Below are 21,025 nucleotides of genomic sequence, written 5' to 3'. Positions count from 1 at the left end.
TCCACTGAACAGGGGTCTGGAGGAAAAGACCTTCTCCTGTGAGGGAATCCAGGAAGCCATGGCCTGGGGACACTAAGGCAAGACTGGTGGTAACCTGTAGGGCTGCCTATACCATTTCTATCCAGCGCTCCAGTGGATTTTATTCCAAACCCTGTAGACGACAGTGAACAGGAACGTGTGTATGTATGCACGTATGTATGCATGCATGTATGTTCTAACGTTCCATTGTGGTATTTAACAAAATTGGTTTTGTTCTTTTTTTCCCCTCTTCCTTCTTTCCCAACTTCTCTCACCTTCAGGACTTTTCGACTTTCATGTCACTTATGACTCAGTCTCAGCTGAGAACCGCTCTCTTATATGTGGTTCCTAACTTTCAACACTGTCTGCATGCAAATAAGGGAAAGTGTACTATTACAAACACCAGGGAGGAAACCTTGTGTCCTCTGCTTTCCTGCCCCCTAGTTCTTCTCAACACCACTGAAGCTCAGCTATGGAGCATGGAAGGGGTGATCATGCAGGATTTCCTTCTGGGCAGGCTCTACAGTTGGTCTGCAAAGGAACATCACAGGCGAGGGGGGGGGAGCTGGGGAATTTAGTCTCTTCCTTGGAGATGAGGTTTAATTTTTCATTAAGTCTGAAAACTGGACTTTCCAAGTAAAGATGGCGGATTACTGTTGGCATCCAGTTGGAATGTTTGGAAAAAGAAACCAAAGGTAAAGGACTCACTGAGATGTATGTATTTGCCAGGTGTGCCCACCCAAACAAATCTGCAAGTCTGTACAGGCTGGCGAGTTTGCAGCGAGTAAGCTTTTCTCCTTTCACATATGCAGATGTATCTGTACCAGGAAGGTCATTAATAGGTGTGACCATGCCAAGACCTAAAGAAAAAAAAAGTTAGAGAGCTCTGAGTCAAGCAATCCTCTAAGCTAGCAATTAGCTGCAGGCAAGCATCCTGTGTCCAGGTGAGCTCTAGCTTTCTAAACAGCCGTCTGACACTTACCAGCACATGCAACAGTTTATGTCCAACCTTTCAGAGAAGAGCACTGAGAATAAAAATAAGGGTTGTTATCTTCACTGAAGGCTTAGTCAGAGGTGTTCTGCCTTGGATGGACCTGTGAGAGTGATTGTAAGCTACATCACTGGAAAAAAGATGGTCAAGTGACCCCAAAGGTAAAAAAATGCTACTAATAAACCCAGCTGTTTCTTATAATGAAAAAAACATCAATAGAAATATATCTTTCTAATATAGTTATATAGTCAAACATGAGAGCATCTAAAATAGAAAAAATGCATGCAAATAGTTTTCTGGCTTCTGCCTCCTTCTAACTACCAAGTCCAGCTGGTAGTTAGCGAGTCCTCCAGCAGCTTTGGCTCACCCTCACTGCTGACCATGCAGTGCTCACTCCTCCTTTTGAGACTCTGTCTCCAGGCCCGGGATTCTGTGCCTACTCCTGGCTCCCTTTCCACCTGCTTCCTCCAACCTGGTTCCTTCCCTGAGCCCAGCCTTTGTTACCCTCCTGCCTTACTTTACTTTTCTCCATGAAAACATCTTAGACTCTGTCCAGTGTTGTTTTGTGAGATCTTCATCTCTAACCTGGTACTCCTCCTCCTTCTCCATCCTGCTATTTCTAATGGCCTGTGACAGAATAACACACAAAATGTAAAGTTCAAAGTAATTTTACTTTCTCTCACTTTTCTTTCGTCTCTTTATTCCTCTAATGTTGCCATTACAATTTCTACAAGCTCAATTCTTAGTAATCTTTGTTCTTTTCTATTATTACTTTTTATTTTTGTTGAGACAGACAGTGTCTTACTATGTTGCCCTGTCTGGGCTAGAACTTGCCATGTAGACCAAGTTAGCCTAGAACTCAAAGATCCACCTAACTGTCTAACTGCTGGGGTTAATAGTGTGCTCCAACACTTCCTGGGCCACCAGTACTAATGTAGTGCTTTCCACTTTGTTCTCTATGGCCCCTCACTTTCCTTACTTGCGTCTATACCTTAACTCACTTGTAGGTCCTGTAGTAAGTCTCCCCTTCTTGCTCCTGCCTGTGGCACGACTTTAATTGTAAGACCTTTTAAAGAGAAACCCAACTGGTATCATGGTGGTGCATGCCTATAACCTCTGCATTTGGGAGGTGGAGAAAGAAGACTCAGAAGTTCAAGGCCATCTTTGGCTACACAGTGAGCTCAAGGCCTGCCTGAGCTACATGAAATCCTGTCTCAAAAATAAAATAAATGGTAGGTCGAAAGCTTGAGATCTTCAAAATTTGAAATATTGCAAACAAATCCAAAGAAATAGTTTCAATCATATATAGGCCATACAAAATACTTTAAATTTTGTTTTGTTTTTTGACATATAGAGTTTCTCTGTGTAGCCCTGGCTGTCCTGGAACTCACTCTGTAGACCAGGATGGCCTCAAACTTAAATGATCCACCTGCCTCTACCTCCCAAGTGCTGCGATTAAAGGCATGTGCCATGACATCCACTTAAAATAATTTAATTTTTAATAATTTTTTATAGTCATCATTATTTTATTCTTTATTCTCTTTACGCTTCCAATGTAACTTCACTTTTTTCACATCATCACAAAAATCTTCCAGACAGGTCCATTTCTACTTCCTGGCTTCTAGATACTACTGGGATATGGCTTTCCTGCTGCCATGCTTTGTCATTTACAACCCCAAATGTGTATCCCTGATGTGGAATCTAGGATGCTCAGATGGGAGAGTCTTGCATTAGTTCTTTCCTGCTATGCAGCCTTCTTTAGGACTTTGTAGTATTTCCTCACGGGGCCTCCCTGTGCCCTCTCTCTGTGAGGGCAGTGGCCAGGTAGCACTGCTCTATAACCTCCTGCCAAGGCACTCTCCTGAGCGCTCAACTGTGTTTACAACGGCTGCAGCATCTCAGCAACTCAAAGCAAACAGGCCACAATCTGAACTTCTTTCATTTTCCAAGCAAGCAAGATCCTAAACCCTGGCCCTTCGTAGTTTTTCTTTCTTTCTTTCCTTTTTTTTTTTAATTACAGAAATCTTATATTCCTTTCTTGCACAGAAAAATCTAGTGTGGCTTAAAAAAAAAAAATCAAGCCAGTTTAAAAATGTCTTCCCATAAAGGGAGGCCAGACCTGGCTATGATGACTGACATCTGCCACATTTCCATCACATTTAACTATCACTTGCCCTGCCTGTGCTCTCACCATTTTGTTGTTGTTGTTCTATTCTTCCCCTCAGAGAGCAAACAGGACATTATCTTTATTTCCGCTCCTTGAAGAACCCAATCTCATGCCCATTTTTTTCCCACTTGGTTCCTGGACTTGGGTATTTTCTCTCCATTTTAAGACATACTACAGCCTTGCTTCAAGCATCAGCTGAAATGGTACCTCCTCAGAGAGGTTGTTTCTGATGACCTTATCTATGTACTGCTAGACACCTCCAGAACATCGCCATATTGTAATTCTCTGCATGGCATTCCCTATTGTCTGATCTTCTTTATTTAGTGCATTTCCTAACTCCAAGGAAAAAAAATCTTGCCTGTGTAGTCCTTGTCCCCAAATCAGTGCTTGGCACAAATGCTCACTGTTATAGAGTGCTTAAAAATGGCTCCAGCTTTGAAGTTTTGTTTCTGCTGGTAGACTTTCTTGGAAGCTAGAATCCAGCCACTGGGTGGGTCACACTTGCCCCTCCCCAGCACAGCACTAAGCTGTCACTAAGCTGCCCAGGGTTCTCGGTTATGTTCGCTTGTCTTTCTCCCTCATACACTCATAACCACATCTGATGCAGGCACTTAACATGTCTCACTGAGATTCTGTCAAGGTCTTTAAATGATCTGACTTCAGTTTCTTTTCTTGGCACTCATTCAGATCATCAGCCATTAGTCCTTTCTTCACACGGTTTGGCTTTCACGCTGGCAGCTGTCTTGGGTCTCAGAGTGAAGGGTCTTTTCAGTTTGACCCACTTCCTTTCCTTAGACTGCAACCGCAGGGCCCTGAGGCCCAAGGCAATGGTGCACTTGGAGTTCTACAGACAACCACCTTGCGCTCTCCTACTATCGGGGCTCCAGTGCCTGGAAAAGACTGGAATTCAATGAGGTCTGGCTTAGAAATCTCTATCAACAAAAGAACGAGACAGCAGAGGACAAATAAATGAAAGGAAACCTCCTTATCTCCCTACTTTTCTATGAGGCAATGCCTGCTGGCTCACTCTGTGGCCTCTGCACCTGCCCTCACTGCCAAGATTCTGAATACAATCATCACAGCCAAACAACGACTGGAGCTTCCAGCCCATGAGTCTTACTGTTAGCATGGAAGTTCAGTAACACACACTGAAGCTCTTACCAACGCGCTATGCAGTGAATAAAACATCCTCCCTTACACGGTGCTCTCACTAGACTTTGACTAATGGTCCTCTGCTTTCATCCAGTTTTCCTCAGTCTCCTTCAGGCAATAATCAACTCCACCTCTCAGCTCACAGCAACAGGACACTGGAAAGGGGAACAGGTAACTTCTTGTGACAGGCTTCTAAACTTTTCCCTCTACAGTTACTGTTATTGTTTGAAGTGGAAAAGTCCACTACAGGCTCATGTGTTGAATGCTTGGTCCCCAGTCTGTGCCCTGTTGAGGAGGCTGTACCACCTTGGAAAGGGGGTCGTGAGAGGTAGGCCACCAGGCACAAGCCCACTCTGCTCTCTCTGCTTCTTGTGCTGTGACAGCTGTTCTGCCTTTGGCGCCTATCTCACAGCCAGAGCTGTTTTACCTTTCCTGCTATGATGGACTGAAACCGTGAGCCCAAATGGAGCACAGGTAACTACTACAATGGCCTTCCAGGTTAATGAAAATGCATTCATCTGGGACAGAGAGCATGCTTGTAATAGTTTATAAGGTTCACAAAGTCTAAGTGGCTGGCTGATATGCCACTCCAAGTGTCAGATGGTACTGACTTTTAAAAGGTACTGGGGACTGAACCTATGGCCTTGTGCCATATGGCCACTGAACAACATCTGCAGAACTCTTTTTTACTTTTGAGGGTCTTCATTAATTTTCCCAAGCCGGCCTTGATATTACGACCCTTGGCTTCCACTCCTCTGCAGTTGGTACTGTAGGCTTATGCTACCCAGCTATATGTTATATACTGAAGGGCTGAATCTGAACAGAATAAGTAGCCAGAGAAGTACAGTTCGTCAATAGAGAAAATATAAAATCACAATTGACATACTCAGGGGAGGTGAGGAAAAGCCTGAGAAGGAGGTGCCCATGATGTAATCTGCAATCTGTTGTAAGGCTAGTAACCCGGTTGGGTTGTGGCCTTTCTTCATCTGCTCCTGAATGAGGCATTCTAGGTCTTCCCGAAAGGCCTGGAATACACAAAACAACACCTAAGCACAGACTCCTCATGCGGAACTTGATGCTTCAAACTTGCCCTGTAAAAACACTCTTTCTCCTGAGGATTTTAACTATGCTATTTACAACCAAATATGAAACATAAAATAACAGGTTAAGACACTAAAAGAAGCAAGACGCTCTTAAGGGAGAAAAAGCATTAGGTGTTCTTAATCTCAAAGAAAATAAGATAATATTTACAGCAGACAGGCACAGTATTTTATTTACCATGCTAAGGGCTGAAAAGAAAAGAATCTCCAGACAGTTTCATTTAATATTTACGTAACTATAGAAAAAAATAGATAAATGTTAACAGGCCAAACTCTTCTTGTAAAACTGTATCTTCATTTAAGAGAAAACCATTTAAACGTCCCTCAGTTTAAAGAAGCCATCGTTACTATTCTTTGATTCAGTTAAAAATTACACCAACTACAATGTATATCACTCATTATATGCATCATCCCTGAGAATGGACGTAGTCTATTTGATTCAGTGTTCTTGGCCTTATAGTCTTCCAGGATGACTTTAGGGTAGCTTCCAACAGAGTAAAATGAAGAAAAATGAAATAATTTAGATATAAGCAAGGTCATTCAAAGTAATGTAATAAATAAACCCATGGAGACGAGTAAGAGCCAGAAATGAGGTTAAGGTATTAAGGGTACACCATAAAGTTGTACATATTTTCTAGAAATGGGTTAAAATTTATCTAATCTCCTTGGGAACACACAGGCATCAGGAAAACCTGTACAGTGTACTGATTTAATGGCTTTAAGATTAACAACTTGTTGCTCAAGAGTTACAAGCATCTGTAAAAGTGATAAGAAACTTCTGCTAAGTGAGATGATACATCTTCACAAGGTTACTCAAAGCCACAGGTAATAAATTTCAGGGGTAAGGCATAGCACAAATGTTCTCACTCTATATAACCCACAATATAGTAAGCACCACCATAACGCTTTGGATTATCTATGGTGTCATGGGAAGGTGGAAAAGCCCCTCTGACATCAAGGTTGAGTGTCTTGGCTAAGTCTAAATGGCTTCTATGTGTCATAAAGAAAGCTATTTTCAATGTAAATAAACAGTCTTTTCACACAGTTAACAACAGAGCAGAAGATGGTAATTTTTTTAAAGTTAAAGATTTAATTTTTTTCATATATATTCATAATTCAATTTTTGTTTCATATGGTTTTGGAAGGTTATTCAGATAACTACTTAGTTCATAAAACAGAAGCAAGTGTAACAATTACTACTGATATAAACTATTTCTGTTGATTCTATAAAATTGTCAGTAAATTGACTCAGCTTTCAAATATTAGAAGAGCAGGCATGATGATGCACGTCTATTTGCTCAGCACTTAAAAGGCTGAGGAAGGGGGATGCTGAATTTGAGAACAGCCTGGGCTACATGCTGAGTTCCAGGCCCGCCAGCGGGGCAACATAGTAAGACTCTACACTAAAAGAAACCAATAAACCAATCAACAAAATATTAAAATTGCTTTGTCTTTAATCATTAATTACAACAATCAAATATCAATAAAGTAATTCTTTTTGGTTGGTTGACATGAAAGATTCCTAAAATATGCAATGACTTGCTCAAGGCTGCATATCTAATAAGTAAAGAGAATAAAAATCTAAAAGTAGAATTTTCACTTGGGCAGAAACACTTTTCCTAACTTTATCAGAGTTGGGGTGTACATCTGAAACCAAATATAAGACAGCAGGTGTGCTGGGACCAGGAACGTTGAGTGAGGCCCCTGGCACTGGAACATTTGGTTGGATGTGGATAAAGCAAATGGGGTTATTCAATGGATTATGGCTAAATGTATGTCCTCATGCTGCAAGAATTCACCAAAGCACAATGAGACATGAGCTTTTAAGCAGGCAGCCGGGCCGCCCCTGGTTTCTAGAGAGGAGAGCCAGGTAAGTCTCCAGTAACAACATTCAAACCCACAGCATAAACCATGTCTCCCTCTGCAACGAAGAGCATAGCTGGAGGAACTGGAGATTGTGACTTTCTATAAACAGTATAATTAAGTGACAGAATCTTCAAGGACCAAACTATAGTCCAAGAAATTATGACTGTAATCCTTAAAGCATTGCCACAAACGTGTCACGTGTTTTAATTTCGGGATTTATGGACCTAACTCCCTCGAAACACCCCCACAGTGTGCTAGGCACTGTACTACATACCTTAGTTGCTCATTTATTCTCGCAGCAGATGTGTAATGCAGTCTCCTTGTTTACCAGTGAGGAAACTGAGGTGCAAGCCAGAGAGTTTCTTAACAAATGATGGATGAGGGGAGTTTTGAACACTGACAGAAAACAAGCATTGCCAAGAGGTATTATGCATTACATTAAAAAAAGATTTAAACTAAAAAATATGTCAGCTCTTTGGGACTTCAGGAAACATACAACTGCCTTGTAATTTTCCTAGTTTTTTTCTGTTTGCCCTTATAATCTAACACCCTGGTCTAGCCTTCAGCATCCTTTCATTCTACTCTGTCAGATGGAAGTGCTGACTTCCACTGTGATTCTTTCTGAGGAATTCTTCCCTTTATCTAACACTTGCCTTATGCAACCTTCTTGTAGTCCTCCTAAATACAGTAGTTGGGGGGTAATCTCAGTATTTCATCTCTTCTATGACCTATTCTGAACTCCAGATTTCCTTCTATCACATCCAGGGTACTGCTAATACAGCTGTCTTCTCATGCTACCACACCATGAGAGCTCATGATTAGGACCGTGTGCCTTTCATTTTTCTAGATACTCTGTTGTCTAGTTTATCTCAGTTACCAAAACACTAAGTTTTATTTTTATTTTCCTAAGTAAAAAGTGAAGAATCTTGACTTGACTAAAGGATGGTGAAGATTCACTTCATAGGTTTTTAGAAAACAGTTCTGTTAGTCTGTCATTTAAATGGAGGATTGATTCCTCCTGTGTAATAACTGCATTACAATTTTTTTTTAAAAAAAATAAGATTTCAATTTCATTGGGTGCTATATAAAGAAGCCATTTAAAGCTGCAACTTAAAATCCTACTTGAAAACTTAGCTTGTCTTTAAAGTTGAAAGTTTAAACAGCTTTCTCATCAAATACAAGTCTAAAAGAATATAGTATATACTGCTTAGGTAAAAATGCTGAAGTTAGGGAGTTAAGCTTATCTGAATCTTGCATCCTTTTACTTTCTTTCATTGTTGTGTAAGACTATAAAATTAAATTTCATAAAATATAGATACAAATAAAGAGGTAAGAGAGAAAGCTTGGTTAGTAAAGTCCTGCCACCCAAGCATGAAGACCTGAGAACTTAAGTAAGAAAATCCGGGCATGCCATGGGTGCAATAGTGGCCTGAATTGTCAGGAGGGCAACCAGATACTTTCAGTGTGATGTAAGGCCTGCTTCACTGTTGTGGATATAAACGTGGTTTTGTTTTGGTCCCAGGTGTAGGATGTGGGACTAATTCAGATGGTCCACAGCAGCAGACTATTTGCCTCATGCGGGCTCTGCGAGGAGCTCTTTGCCAGCTGCAGAAGACTCTGAAGAGAGAATAAATGCCAGAGCCCAAAGAGTGTGGAGCTTGGAGAAAGAACAAGACTGCTGCTGCTTCCCCTTGCTGCTCCTGGTTGCTGTTGTGAGACAAAAAAAAAAAAATCTCCTGAAATGAGGATTGGACTAGCTCCAAGGAACCCAATGACCCTAACCAGCAGGAAGCAGCAAGGAGAACTGTGTCTCCTCTCCTACTAAACCTTTCTCTCTCCTACCTAGTGTTGGGGTGTTGGAAGGGACTGGGATGGAGTAGGGAGAAAAAGATGTAACAATCGTAAATAAAAGCCATTTTCTGTTAATGGTGTTTTTTTGTTTCCACAGAAAGAAATGAGTGCCTGGTACTATAAATCTGACCAAGAATCCATGACCAGGAACTCATAGGTCCCAGGAATGAACCTACTACTATTATTTACTAAATGAATATAATATCAAACCGTGTTAGCTACAAATTCATCTCTCTCTGTAGATTAATACAGCTTTTAGTCCTCATCAGGGAATTTCTTTGTGCAGTAGATGGCTGTTAATGCAGAAACTCACAATTGGTCAAAGTGGAGAAAATAAATGTCTGTGGAATGCTCAGCTGTAAGTGGGACATCTTATTCATATTTTCTTTCCCTAAGACTCAGGGAACGTCAAGGAAGAGGAGGGAGAAAGATTACGAGGCAGAGGCTGGAGGTAAACGTGTCTGCTTGACTCACAGCAGCTGTGGTGCCTGCACATGCTCAAGCCCGTGAACAGTCCAGCAAGGAGGAGAGAGGCTTACAGGCCACCATCACTAGCTAAGGAGCAACTATGGGAAGGAAGAGCTGCTTTGGGAGTGCGGTCCTTGGCAGACTACCACGGCTGCAGTGCAGGGCCCTACATCAGCACAAACTGGACTTAATGGGAAATCTGAGAGAGAGAGAGAGAGAGAGAGAGAGAGAGAGAGAGAGAGAGAATATAAAGTCAGGGAGGCATAGAGAATGGCAGATGGATATCAAAGGAGTTAGGGTGAGGTGTCTGGGATAATTATGATAAAAATATTTTGTAGGAAGCCGGGAGTGGTGATGCCTGTCTTTAATCCCAGCACTCAGGGAGGCTGAGGCAGACAGATCGATGTGATTTTGAGGCCACCCTGGTTTACAAAGCAAGTCCAGGACAGCTGGGCTACACAGAGAAACCTTGTCTTGAACACCCCCCCAAAATAATGTTATTATAAAAAGAATAATAGTTAATATATGCGCGGACACACACACACACATAGGTATTTGTGAAACTCTTCAAGAATTAGTAAAAGATTAAAACAACAAAAACAGGTGTGGCACGTGCTTGTAATCCTATGGCAGGGCAAGTGGGCACAGGAAGATCTTTGGGGGCTGCTGGCTAGCCAGCTTAGCCCATTTGGCCAGTTCAGGTCATCTCCACCCACACAACCTGTCTGCCAAAAAAGTGGGGAGTGAATAATACCTGAAGCTCCCTTTGGCTTCTGAACACATAAGCACATGCACTTACACACAGCGGCACCCACACACTTACACAAAACATGTAGACTAAAGGAAAAGCACTTGGAAAAGAAACTGACCTGATGCAATTATTTTAGCTAATGCTACAAACAAACCACAAAACACACAGCCAGATCTATTAGTAATGTCTACCTTAGGAGACTTAGGTAACAGAATCCCGAGCAATGTTAAAGACATACCCACTTCTGGATATTATACCTCGTAATAATTACCAGAGAGGAGAACTCTGTGTATGTGTGTGTTGGTGGGGGGGCGGGGTGTTACGTGTTTAGATTTCTCCTAAAGCAAGATTAGGAGCAAAGCTTCCTTAGATTTTGCCATTAAGGAATGTATTAATCTGGAAATAGATGACCACTGGACCTACCGAGATAAAACAAACCAAGCAAACTTTCCTCTGGTTGGTCTTCCTCCTACACTGACTTAATATAATAAAGGTTTGAATAGTAACTTTTCTTCAAGTTGGTATATAAATAAAAGTTTATAAAGGATATTTGCATCTTAAGCTTCCTAAGTGACCAGAAAGAATATGGTGATTCTGGCCAATTACTTGCATAAAGGCACACCATTAAATTTCTTCTAAAGAAATAAGCCTCTAGCACAAGATATTTTCCTGCTATTTTAGAATACCATTTATGTTAGGTATTTGAGATACATTACCTATACTTCAACTATGAAAGAAAGTTGTGAAATCCTTAGAAAGAAACAATATTTTTCTTAAAAGTCAAAAGAAGACAAAGTCTCTTTTTTCCCTTATACCCACAGCTCTGAGACAAGTTCTTTGCTCTTTTAGGTGTTGTTTTTGCATATATACACATTTGCATGTGTCCACAGTGTCGTATCCCTAGAAATTCCCCTTGGGTTGGCCCCAATTAACTTAAGCACCAAAATGTGAAGATGTAAAATGATTTGTGAGCAGAAACTTTTTCACTGTTTTAGAGGCTTTGGTAGTTACAGTTTAACAGAATGGCACCTGGGTTAAAATTACAATCCCACCATTTAACCAGGCCCTAAAACATTCAGCCAGTTATTTAAGTCTCCAATTTTCAATTTATTCATGTGTAAATATGTCAATGTTTCTTTAAGTTGTTTGGAGGATCAATAATTTCTAGAAGTTTGTAACAGGTTCCTGGAACACAATGAGAGTTTAATTTAAAAAGTATATTTTGCTTCTATTAGTTTCTCTGGTTTTGCTTTCTTCTCAAATAAATTTGTTACTTATAAACATAAATTAGTAAAAACTTTGATTTGGCTTTTATTGGGTATAAATTTATCTCATAAAGTAGACTCCAATAATCTTAGGAGAACAAAAAAAAATTTTAAAGAAATATAGCAGCAGGAACCCTACAAAATTGTACTTAAAGGAACAAGGGTCCTTTAATCCCAGTACTCGGGAGGCAGAGGCAGCTAAATCTCTGTAAATTCAAGGTCAGCCTGGTCTACAGAGCAAGTTCCAGGATAGCCAGGACTACACAGAGAAATTTTGTCTCAAATGAATAAATAAATGAAAAGATACATTATAAAAAATGAAATAGTCTCAACACTATGATGTATTTAATGAAGGAATACTAGAAAACAAAAAATTTGGCATAGAAATGAACTTGGTACTTTTTCCATTTGAATTTTCACTGACTGTGGAGCATTTACCCTAAAAAAAAAAAAAAAAAAAAAAAATAGCAATGTTTTACAATCTTGAACAAAATTTGGTCTTGATTTCATACTTTCATAGTTGCTGTAGAGTGTAGGCTTCAACAATCATTTGGCCAGTAAGTTAATTCATAACTGTGGTTTTTTTAGGTTTGAATATAGCAAGGCACCGGGCATGGACTCTGTCATCGTCATTTCTCTGGTTAATCTCTGTTCTATATGGAAGGGTTCTTTTAAACCGGCACCACATTTACAAACTCCTTCAAAGCTCGCACTGCTTTCTAACTTTCTTTCAATGCTTTCATCACGGCCACTATAAGGGAAAATTACTCAGAATGGAATTCCCCTTTGGCTTTGGACTCAACTCCTGTGATTAAATTCACAAGGGCACATAACAAAATGATTTACCAGGCCACATTAGGCAGCTGGATGGCCTGTGCTTATTTTAGCAGCTAAACTGGAAACCTAATATAATCCTAACCTAGATACCATGTGCCTATGTGTGCTAACTCTGCCTCAAGAGTCCTATGATCTTCATTATGCACAAACTTATGAATCCATTCTGCTTCTCAAAAAAGTGATTTTCTCATTTCCCATCACTTAATGGGACCTGTGTAAATTCACTAAAGCAGTGATTCTCAACCTGGAGGTCATGACCCCTTTGAGGTCAACCATTTCATGGGGGTTGCTTAAGGCCATCAGTAAACACAGGTATTTACATTATGAGTCATAACAGTAGCAAAATTATAGTTATGAACATGAAAAACTGAAGCAAATGGTCGCAGCATTAAGGAAAGCTGAGAACCACTGCATTAAAGCACTGGAAGAAATTTAACAAATCACTTCAATATGATTTAAGTCAAGTACTGTATTGACAAAATTTTCAGCTTAAGCTAAATTTATAATCCACTTTTAGCCTAGCTAATGTGGGGTGCCTGCATATATGTGTTCATATACATGTGCCTGTATTAACAGTAAGCTACTCATGCACAAAACTTCTCAAAATCCTGAACTCCTTCTATACTGCTATGAGTGTGAAGATAAAGGCACCAAAGGGACACAAAAATATGCACATGAATGTACCTAGCTTGCTCCCAGGACTTGAGCATACTGGTCACTCTGCTCAGATAATGTCTTATTTGAATATCCTCCAGCTTTCAGTAGAACCACCTGTCTTTCTTTAGATGAAATTACACCCAGAAAATGTACACAGAGCCAATGTACATTACTGAGATAATGATTTGTTACTATTAAAGCTTTGCACACACATTTCTAAGTGAGTCACTCTTTCTTTTCCTATCCCTTATTCTACCTGAAGGAGTTCCAGCAATCTCATTATATCATATCAAGGGCTCCAAGGAGGAGGAAAGGTTTATTATTACTTTAACTCACAGGACTCTGCAGGATCTGAGTAACTCGCTTCCTCTGCTCCATCATATTGAAGTCTTGCCGTAGATCAGGAGACATGTTCCTCTCTCGAAGGTACTCCGGATCACTTTCGTTGATTCGGTCAAAATATCTCTCTTTGTGAGGCATGCTGGGAGGGGGAGGAGTGGTGATCACAGCTTGGCTGGTGTCTGAACTCATGTTTCAAGTCTTGTTCTCTACATAATAAACACAAAGACAGGACAACATTGATTACAACACCTTTACAGGAGCCAACAGAACTTTTGACCATTTTCAGAGCTAACGAACTCATAAAGGACTTTTTAAAGGAATCAATGGTCACGGTACCCCAGGGTGAAACACGGCACACTAATAGTGTGCAGCATCAGCGCATCTCTCCTGGTGCATGCTTTATGTCAGACCAAACGTTTGCCCCATTCAGGGATCCTTTCATTCCTCAGGGTAACTTACTGATGGATGGAAGACATACAACTAGGGTTTCCAAATGATTCAGTAACTTCCCAAGAGAATGTCAGAACTGTGAAGGTAGCTAGACTGTATCACTCAGGCAGATGGTGCTTCAGACTCCAAGAAAGAACAAAAACTCTTTAGAAGTCACATGAACAACTGACTCAGTTATCATGATTACTGATACTGAGGATAACACTTGACTTTATACTATCAAGACTAATTTATTTGGGCTTTATTACATTTCTTTTCCAGTCTGTGGCAAGTACACAATGTAACAATAAACATTTATAAACTTTTCTTGCAATTTTATACATAAACACATTATTTTGTATTTTACGAAAATGTCACACTGTGGAGTGTAGTGAGAGTTCTGGTTCCTTTAAAACCCCAGCTATGTTATGTGAATATATTTTTGTTTTAATCCCAGGTGTGGGATATGGGGCTGCTTCAGATTGTCCACAGCCATTAACTATGACTGTCTATTGCTCTAGCAAGGGCATGGTTTTACCAACTGCAGAAACTTTTCATTTGGAATTCTGGGGAGTCTAGAGAGGGTATAAAAAGGCCACAGCCCCAAGAGAGGGCCTTCAGCAGCTGCTCCTCCTCCCCTCTGCTGCTGGTTCATCCTGCTGCTGTATCTGCTATTGCTGGAATGCTGGCTATTCTGACAACGAAGACTGATCTTGCCTCAAAGAACTCTATGCCCCTAACCAACAGGAAGTAGCCTATAGAGGTCTAAGCCCCCTTTCTCCTCTAACCTTCTTTCTCTTCTACTTAGTGTTGGGGGCTTGGGAGGGATTAGGTAGAATAAGGGTTGGAAAAAAGATGGAGGTAAAAGAACCCAATAAAATGGATTTTTAAAAATGTCTACAAGTGGCACCCAGATGTAGGGCAAGGTAAAATGGAAAACTTGGTTCCTAATGCTGTAGAGGAGACAGCTAGGTAAAAAAGAATGAATACAGTGTTTCAGGATGTCAGCAAAAGGTTTATTATAGCTGCTGCCACTGGGTTCTCCTGCTTTGCTCTCAGAGGAGATTTTCTACTTCTACTTTCTTCTTCTTCTTCTTCTCCTCCTCCTCCTCCTTCCTATATTTCATTTCAAAAAAGTTCGGGAGAATTGCTAAACAATGGGGAAAGTTGTGAGTAGATATGGAGGGGTCTAAAAAAACAAAAAATGGATGCAATAGAAAAACCAGAAGGGTCACTCTATTCTCTCATTTTTGAAAGGACAACAGAATTGGCCATGCAACTAGAGAGTTTGTGGGTAGAAGCTGAAGGGCTTGGAAAACAAAAGGCACCAAAAAAAGGGAGATCAAAAGGCTTCACACCTGGTGACTGAAAGCAGGAGCTTCCCACAAGTGCTGTCCAGCACTGCACAGTGCACTTTAGACTTCAAGTCCCTGAAATCCCTGGGAAGGGCAAGGACCGGGAGAAGGTGGCCATACAGGATGACAGGGTTACAGAGAAAAAGCTCATTTCAAAAGAAAGGGTTAATCTTGAGCCAGGCATGCTGCCAGGAGTTGCCTGGGATTACAAAGTCACCATCGATTTTCCCAGTAACTGTGCTAATGGCTTTGATCATGAATATGATGAGATAACATGGCATCCAACAGAAAAAAATAGATCTGCGGCATTTTAACGAGGTTGTTTTCTACGAAATGCATTCCCCTTTTGTTAAACAAATACTAAGTAACTGGGCTACCCAAAATAGAATTATTCCCCAAGAAGGGACGGGTGATAGCTGTGCTAGAGGCGGGTCAGCAGTTGCAATGGTTAATGTGGTAGAGGGAGGAAGCTGCAAATATAGAACTATGAAAGAGTGAACAAGGGGAATAAATGTTGTTAAAGATCAACTGCTTGGTGAAGGGTGGAATTCTGACCTTACAAGAACAAATTCAATTTGATGATGCCATCAAAGAATAATGTTGCTTGGTAGCTTTAAGAGACTGAGAAAAGATCCACCTGATTTATTAAGAGAATACAAAGCTCTGGTTACAAAGCCTTCACAGACTTTATGCAGAGATTGGCTTCAGCTGTAAACAACGCTGTATCAGACCCTGATGCCAGACAGGTGTTGATAGAGACCTGGTATTTGAGAATGAGATTACCAAATGTAAGAGGGTAATTAGACCATTAAAGACAGGAGCAGCACCAATGGACAAATGGGTAAGAGGCACAACTGATATTGGCTCTCATGAGCATCATGCCAACATCACAGGACAAGCAATAGCTAGAGGTCTCAGATACCAAAATACCCAATGCTTTAATTACAGTGAATATGCCATTTGCAAAGAAATTTTAGGGCTAAAAACCCAGAATATTCCAGGTGTGTTAACTCTGAGAAATAAAGGTATTTTCAGTCATAGAAATGGCAGGGAGTTCTCACTGGGAAAAAACCAGATGCTTCCCAGGGTTTGTAGATGCTGTGGTAAGGGGTGTCACTGGACTAATGAATGCAGGTTCAAGAAGGACATACCAGGTAATCTGCAGCCAGGAAGTGGCTTTGGAGCTGTAGCTCGAGGCCCAGCAGCAAAAAGTACAATCCATTTCAGATAAGAGCAGCTGAGTTACCGACCCAAAGAGATCCAAACTGCATTTGGTCCACTGATAATATCCTTTTAAGAAAGCATTCTCATTCATGTTGGAAAAAAAGCCAGTTTTTAGACTAAAAGAGGGGAATATAGTGAGTTTTGATTTCTTTAAAAAATCAGGAATGTTAATGTGAATGTTTTTGTTTCAATCCCAGGTGTAGCATATGGGACTGATCCAGATGGTCCACAGCAATTAACTATGATTGTCTTGTGCTCTAGCAGAGGCGTGGTTTTGCCAGCTGCAAATACTCTACATTTGGAATTTTGGAGACTCTGTAGAGGGATAAATGGCAGAACCCCAGGAGGGCAGGGAAGGGAGCGCTTGGAAGAAGGTGGCTGCTGTTTACTCCTTGCTGCTCCTGGCCGCGGCTATTACTGGTTTGTCAAGTGGTTCTAAGAAAAGAGATAAGAAGCTGGAGCTATCCTAACGAGGTGAAGACTGGACCTGCCCCAAGGAACTCAACACCCTAATCAGCAGGAAATCTCTAAAAAGACCTCAGTGGCCTCTCTCCCCACTAATGTTCTGTCTCTCCTACCTGGTGTTGGGGTGTTGGAAAGGATTAGGCTGGAGAAGGGTGGTAGATATAAGAATCCAAATGAAGTAGTGTGAAAAAATATGTCAATAGAGGAGAGTTTGAAAGTTCCTAGTATAGTCTGAGAAGCACTGAACTGGAGTAGAGGTTTAATGGTAAATGGGTTTGTATGGGTGATGAAAACACTAAAGAGAGCAAAACTGGATTAGACCTGATAGTAAAGAGTTGCCTGGGGTACGACAGTGTGACGGTTTCACAACACTGCGATTATACTTTAATGCTACTAGAGCTGAGCACTTACTAGTTAAAACAGTAAATTTTATCATAATTTTAAACAACTCCAAATAGAACACCAACTTAAATGTAAAACTATAAATCTTTCTGGAAGAAAGGCTTATGGGATACAGACCTCTTAATACTAGGTTAGCACTCTACCACTGAGATATATATTTTCAGTCTTTTATTTTTTGAAAGATTTTTCCATTTATTTATTTATTTATTTATTTATTTATTTATTTATTTATTTATTTATTTATTACAATTTATTCACTTTGTATGCCAGCTGTAGTCCCCTCCAAATCCCACCTTTCCTCCCTCTTCTTATCCCATGTCCCTCCCCCAGGCCACTGATAGGGGCGGTCCTCCCCCCCTCCATCTAACCCTAGCCTATCCGGTTTCATCAGGACTAGCTGCATTGTCTTCCTCTGTGGCCTGTGCCCCCCAACCCCAGGGGGAAGTGATCAAAGAGCCGGACAGGACACTGAGTTCATGTCAGAGACAGTCCCTGTTCCCATTACTAGGGAACCTACTTGGAGTCTGCGCTGCCATGGGCTACATCTGTGCAGGGGTTCTAGGTTAGAGCTCCACATGGAGCTCAGAGGTATTTTCTGAGACTGATACTCCAACCAAGGACAATATATCTTCAGTCTTAAAACTATGAAACTGTTACCAAAACAAAAACACCCAAGGAAAACAAAACCAACTACTAGAGTAAGGCTGCCTCTTAAACACCAAAACCATAAACTGGACTCTACCAAAATTTAAAATGTTTGTTTGCAAAAGATACTGTTAAGAGAATGAAAGGGGAATGGAGAGAGAGACAGCCTGTGGTTGCTCAGATCCAGAGGATCTGAGCGTGAATTCCAACACTCCAATGGCAGCTCACACCTGACTGTAACTCCAGTTCCAGGAGATCCTAGGCCTCTGTCCTTTACCCACCTATTGCATGCATATACCCTCCACAAAGATAGACGCGCACACACACACAAAAAAAATTTAAAACGATGAAAATTTTAAGAGAGAGCGAGAATGAAGAGACACGGTATAGCCCATGTGGAAATACATTTCTAATGAAGGAACATGAAAAGAATATACATAATCTCTCAAAGGTTACCATTAAGCAAACAGATACTTCACCAAAGAGGATATGCCCACAACCAGTGGGCACATGGAAGAACGCTCAGTATCCCTCACTAGTCACTGAGGAAACAAAGCTGCAATAACAGATCACTACACAGATTATCAGAATGGCTAAAATAAAAAGTGAACTCTAAATGCTGGGAAGGTACAGAAAATCAGATCCTCACAGACTGCAAGCAGGATGTAAATGGTGCAGTTAAGGTGAAAGAAAGTTTGATATTTTATAAAAAACAAAGTATGCAACTACTATACAACTAGCAGTTATATCCCTGGACATTTATCCCAGAAAAAGAACAAGTCACACAAAAATATCTACACAAATCTTTAGAGTAGCTTTATTTGCAGTAGCTCAGAACAGGAAAAAAGCCTCATGTTGTTCAAAATGTAAATGTAGCTAAAATACAATATATCCAAATATGGATGGTTACCCAGCAAAACAGGAACAAACTGTTTTTATATGCAACAGTCTGAATAAATTCTCCGTAAATTAAAGTGAGTGAAAAAAGCTAATCCCAAGAGAGCAGGATATTCATCTTCATGCCATAACATTTATGGTGTTGACCAGCTAGGAGCAAATTAAAAATGGGTGATGTTTAGAAAGGCAAGAATATTTTTGTTTTGAAGTGTTCCCATTGACACACTGTGGAAAAAAGAAGCAAGCTTAAGACTACACCAAATCTCCACGGTCTGTTTGGGTGGAAGACAGGCCAGGCTGCTGGATTCTCTTACACAGATGCCAACAAGAACAAAGGCATCACCCAGGGAGAGGATACCCTGCGGAGTATTTGGAGAATTCCCAAAAGTACAGCACTGGAACAAAAATGACCTTCGCTGGAATTTAGAAGGGAGAAAAGGCAGACCTAATAGTTTATCTTAAAAAGGCTACAATGAGTAATTCCACTGCCTTATTGCAAAACAAATGTCTCATGGCTTTTAATATGTACTATAATTCATACACCAAAATTCAGATCATGAATGGCTAACAATGTTTTTGTTGGACAGTCCTGATTTAAGTAAAACTGACTTGTAATAAAGTGGATATTATCTTTTTTAAAATAACAATTCCAGCTGCATACATACTATCACTGTTCTCCCTTTCTCAAGGTAAGATTGGACTTAATTAGTAATATTCTACTTTCCACAAAGAATAGGGGGATGTCACCTCAAGCCTATTGAATGGTTTTATACTTAGGTTTATATAACTGGGCATATGACGATGTTTAAACACTGGGAAAAATCTATCACTGTCTCAGAAACAAGAAAACTCGCCCATGTTTCAGTTTGTGCTCACTGACCTGTTATAGGCAATGGTTAAATATAGAAGCAACTGTCTATTTTTGACAATGCTGATTTAATTAGAATTCCCTATATCAAGGATGCTGCCTTTTACCACTGAAAGACACTTGCTGTGGTTTATGTATAATATCAAACAGTATTTAACGCTTTAAAAAAATAGCTAATTCCAATGGTTACATGGTGCATGATTCATTTACATGCCCACATGATAAGAGTGTTGAAGTGGAGAACAGACCAGAGGTTGGTGTGTGAGAGAGGACGGCATGCTCAGGATGGAGTTAAGATTCAATATATGTATTAAGTGAACATGAGCAAAACTAGAAAAACCTGAAGAGGGTCAGCATCAGCACTGCTCCTAAGTGGGTACTGAAACATAGTTTTTAGTAAGTTTTTTAACTGAGAATTCCATACATGTATATACTGTTTTTCGATCAAGTCCACTCCCGTCCCTCCCTTCCAATTCCTTCCTTATCACTGCCTCCCTGATCCATCATTTCCTCCCAACTTCATGGCTGTCTTTTTAAAGAGCCCATTACTGAATCCACTTCATGATGGTGGTATTTGCATGAGTGTAGGGCCATCTATTAAAGCAAGGGTACCTTCTTGGGAGCCACATCCCTGTAGAAAACTAACTTTCTCAGTAGCTAGAGCTGAAATTTACAATCCATGGTGGGATTGTAACTGGCCTGCTCTGATCCATGTTTTATGCATGTTGTCACAGCCACTGTGAGCTATTTTTTTAAAATATTATTTTTATTGATGTTTTCTCTGTATGTGAGGGTGTTGGATCCTAGAGTAACAGACAGTTGTGAGCTGCCTTGTGAATGTTGGGAATTGAACCCAGATCCTCTGGAACAGAAGTCAGTGCTCTTAACTGCCAAGCCATCTCTCCAGCTGTTATGTGTAAGTTTTCTGTTGTGTCCAGAAAGCACTGTTTCATTGTAGTCATCCACTACTTCCGGCTCTTAAAATCTTCCTGACCCCTCTTCTGTAATGATCCCTGGGACCTGGGAGGAGGGATATAGCTGTCTCACTGAGGGCTGAGCACTCTAGAGTCTCTTATTCCTTGCCCCCTGACCAGGAGATGTGTGCCATCATCTACTACAAAGTAAGCTCTCTGATGAAGGGTTACTCTGGGTATAAAGATAAGAATGTAGAAGGAAGTTTACTTCTACATCCACTTAGCAGGAAAATAGTAATAGGGTCTCCCTTAGAACAAAAGACCAACCCAGCCATGCTTTCTTGACCATGTCAATGGTGCC

At 40.6% G+C, this 21,025-nt stretch overlaps 1 protein-coding gene and 1 pseudogene across 7 annotated transcripts in view; one reads left to right on the top strand and one right to left on the bottom strand.

Annotated features, from left to right (window-relative positions):
• Nucleotides 1-21,025, bottom strand: part of Add3 (adducin 3) — a 109,762-nt gene that overhangs the window by 15,322 nt on the left and 73,415 nt on the right. For all 7 annotated transcript variants that reach the window (XM_055630143.1, XM_055630141.1, XM_055630142.1 and 4 more), the window contains 3 exons: nt 13,460-13,671; nt 5,215-5,353; nt 727-878 (listed from right to left, as the gene is read on the bottom strand). In XM_055630143.1, the coding sequence (XP_055486118.1) occupies nt 727-878; nt 5,215-5,353; nt 13,460-13,654 (486 nt within the window). In that variant the 5' untranslated portion in view covers nt 13,655-13,671. The remainder of the gene's footprint in view (nt 1-726; nt 879-5,214; nt 5,354-13,459; nt 13,672-21,025) is intronic.
• On the top strand, nt 19,050-19,450 carry LOC129665205 (cytochrome c, somatic-like; annotated as a pseudogene).

Source organism: Psammomys obesus, unplaced genomic scaffold, assembly GCF_907164565.1.
Source record: "Psammomys obesus unplaced genomic scaffold, mPsaObe1.curated_primary_1811, whole genome shotgun sequence".
Classification (NCBI taxonomy): domain Eukaryota; kingdom Metazoa; phylum Chordata; class Mammalia; order Rodentia; family Muridae; genus Psammomys; species Psammomys obesus.
This window is presented reverse-complemented; position numbering and strand designations above follow the sequence as displayed.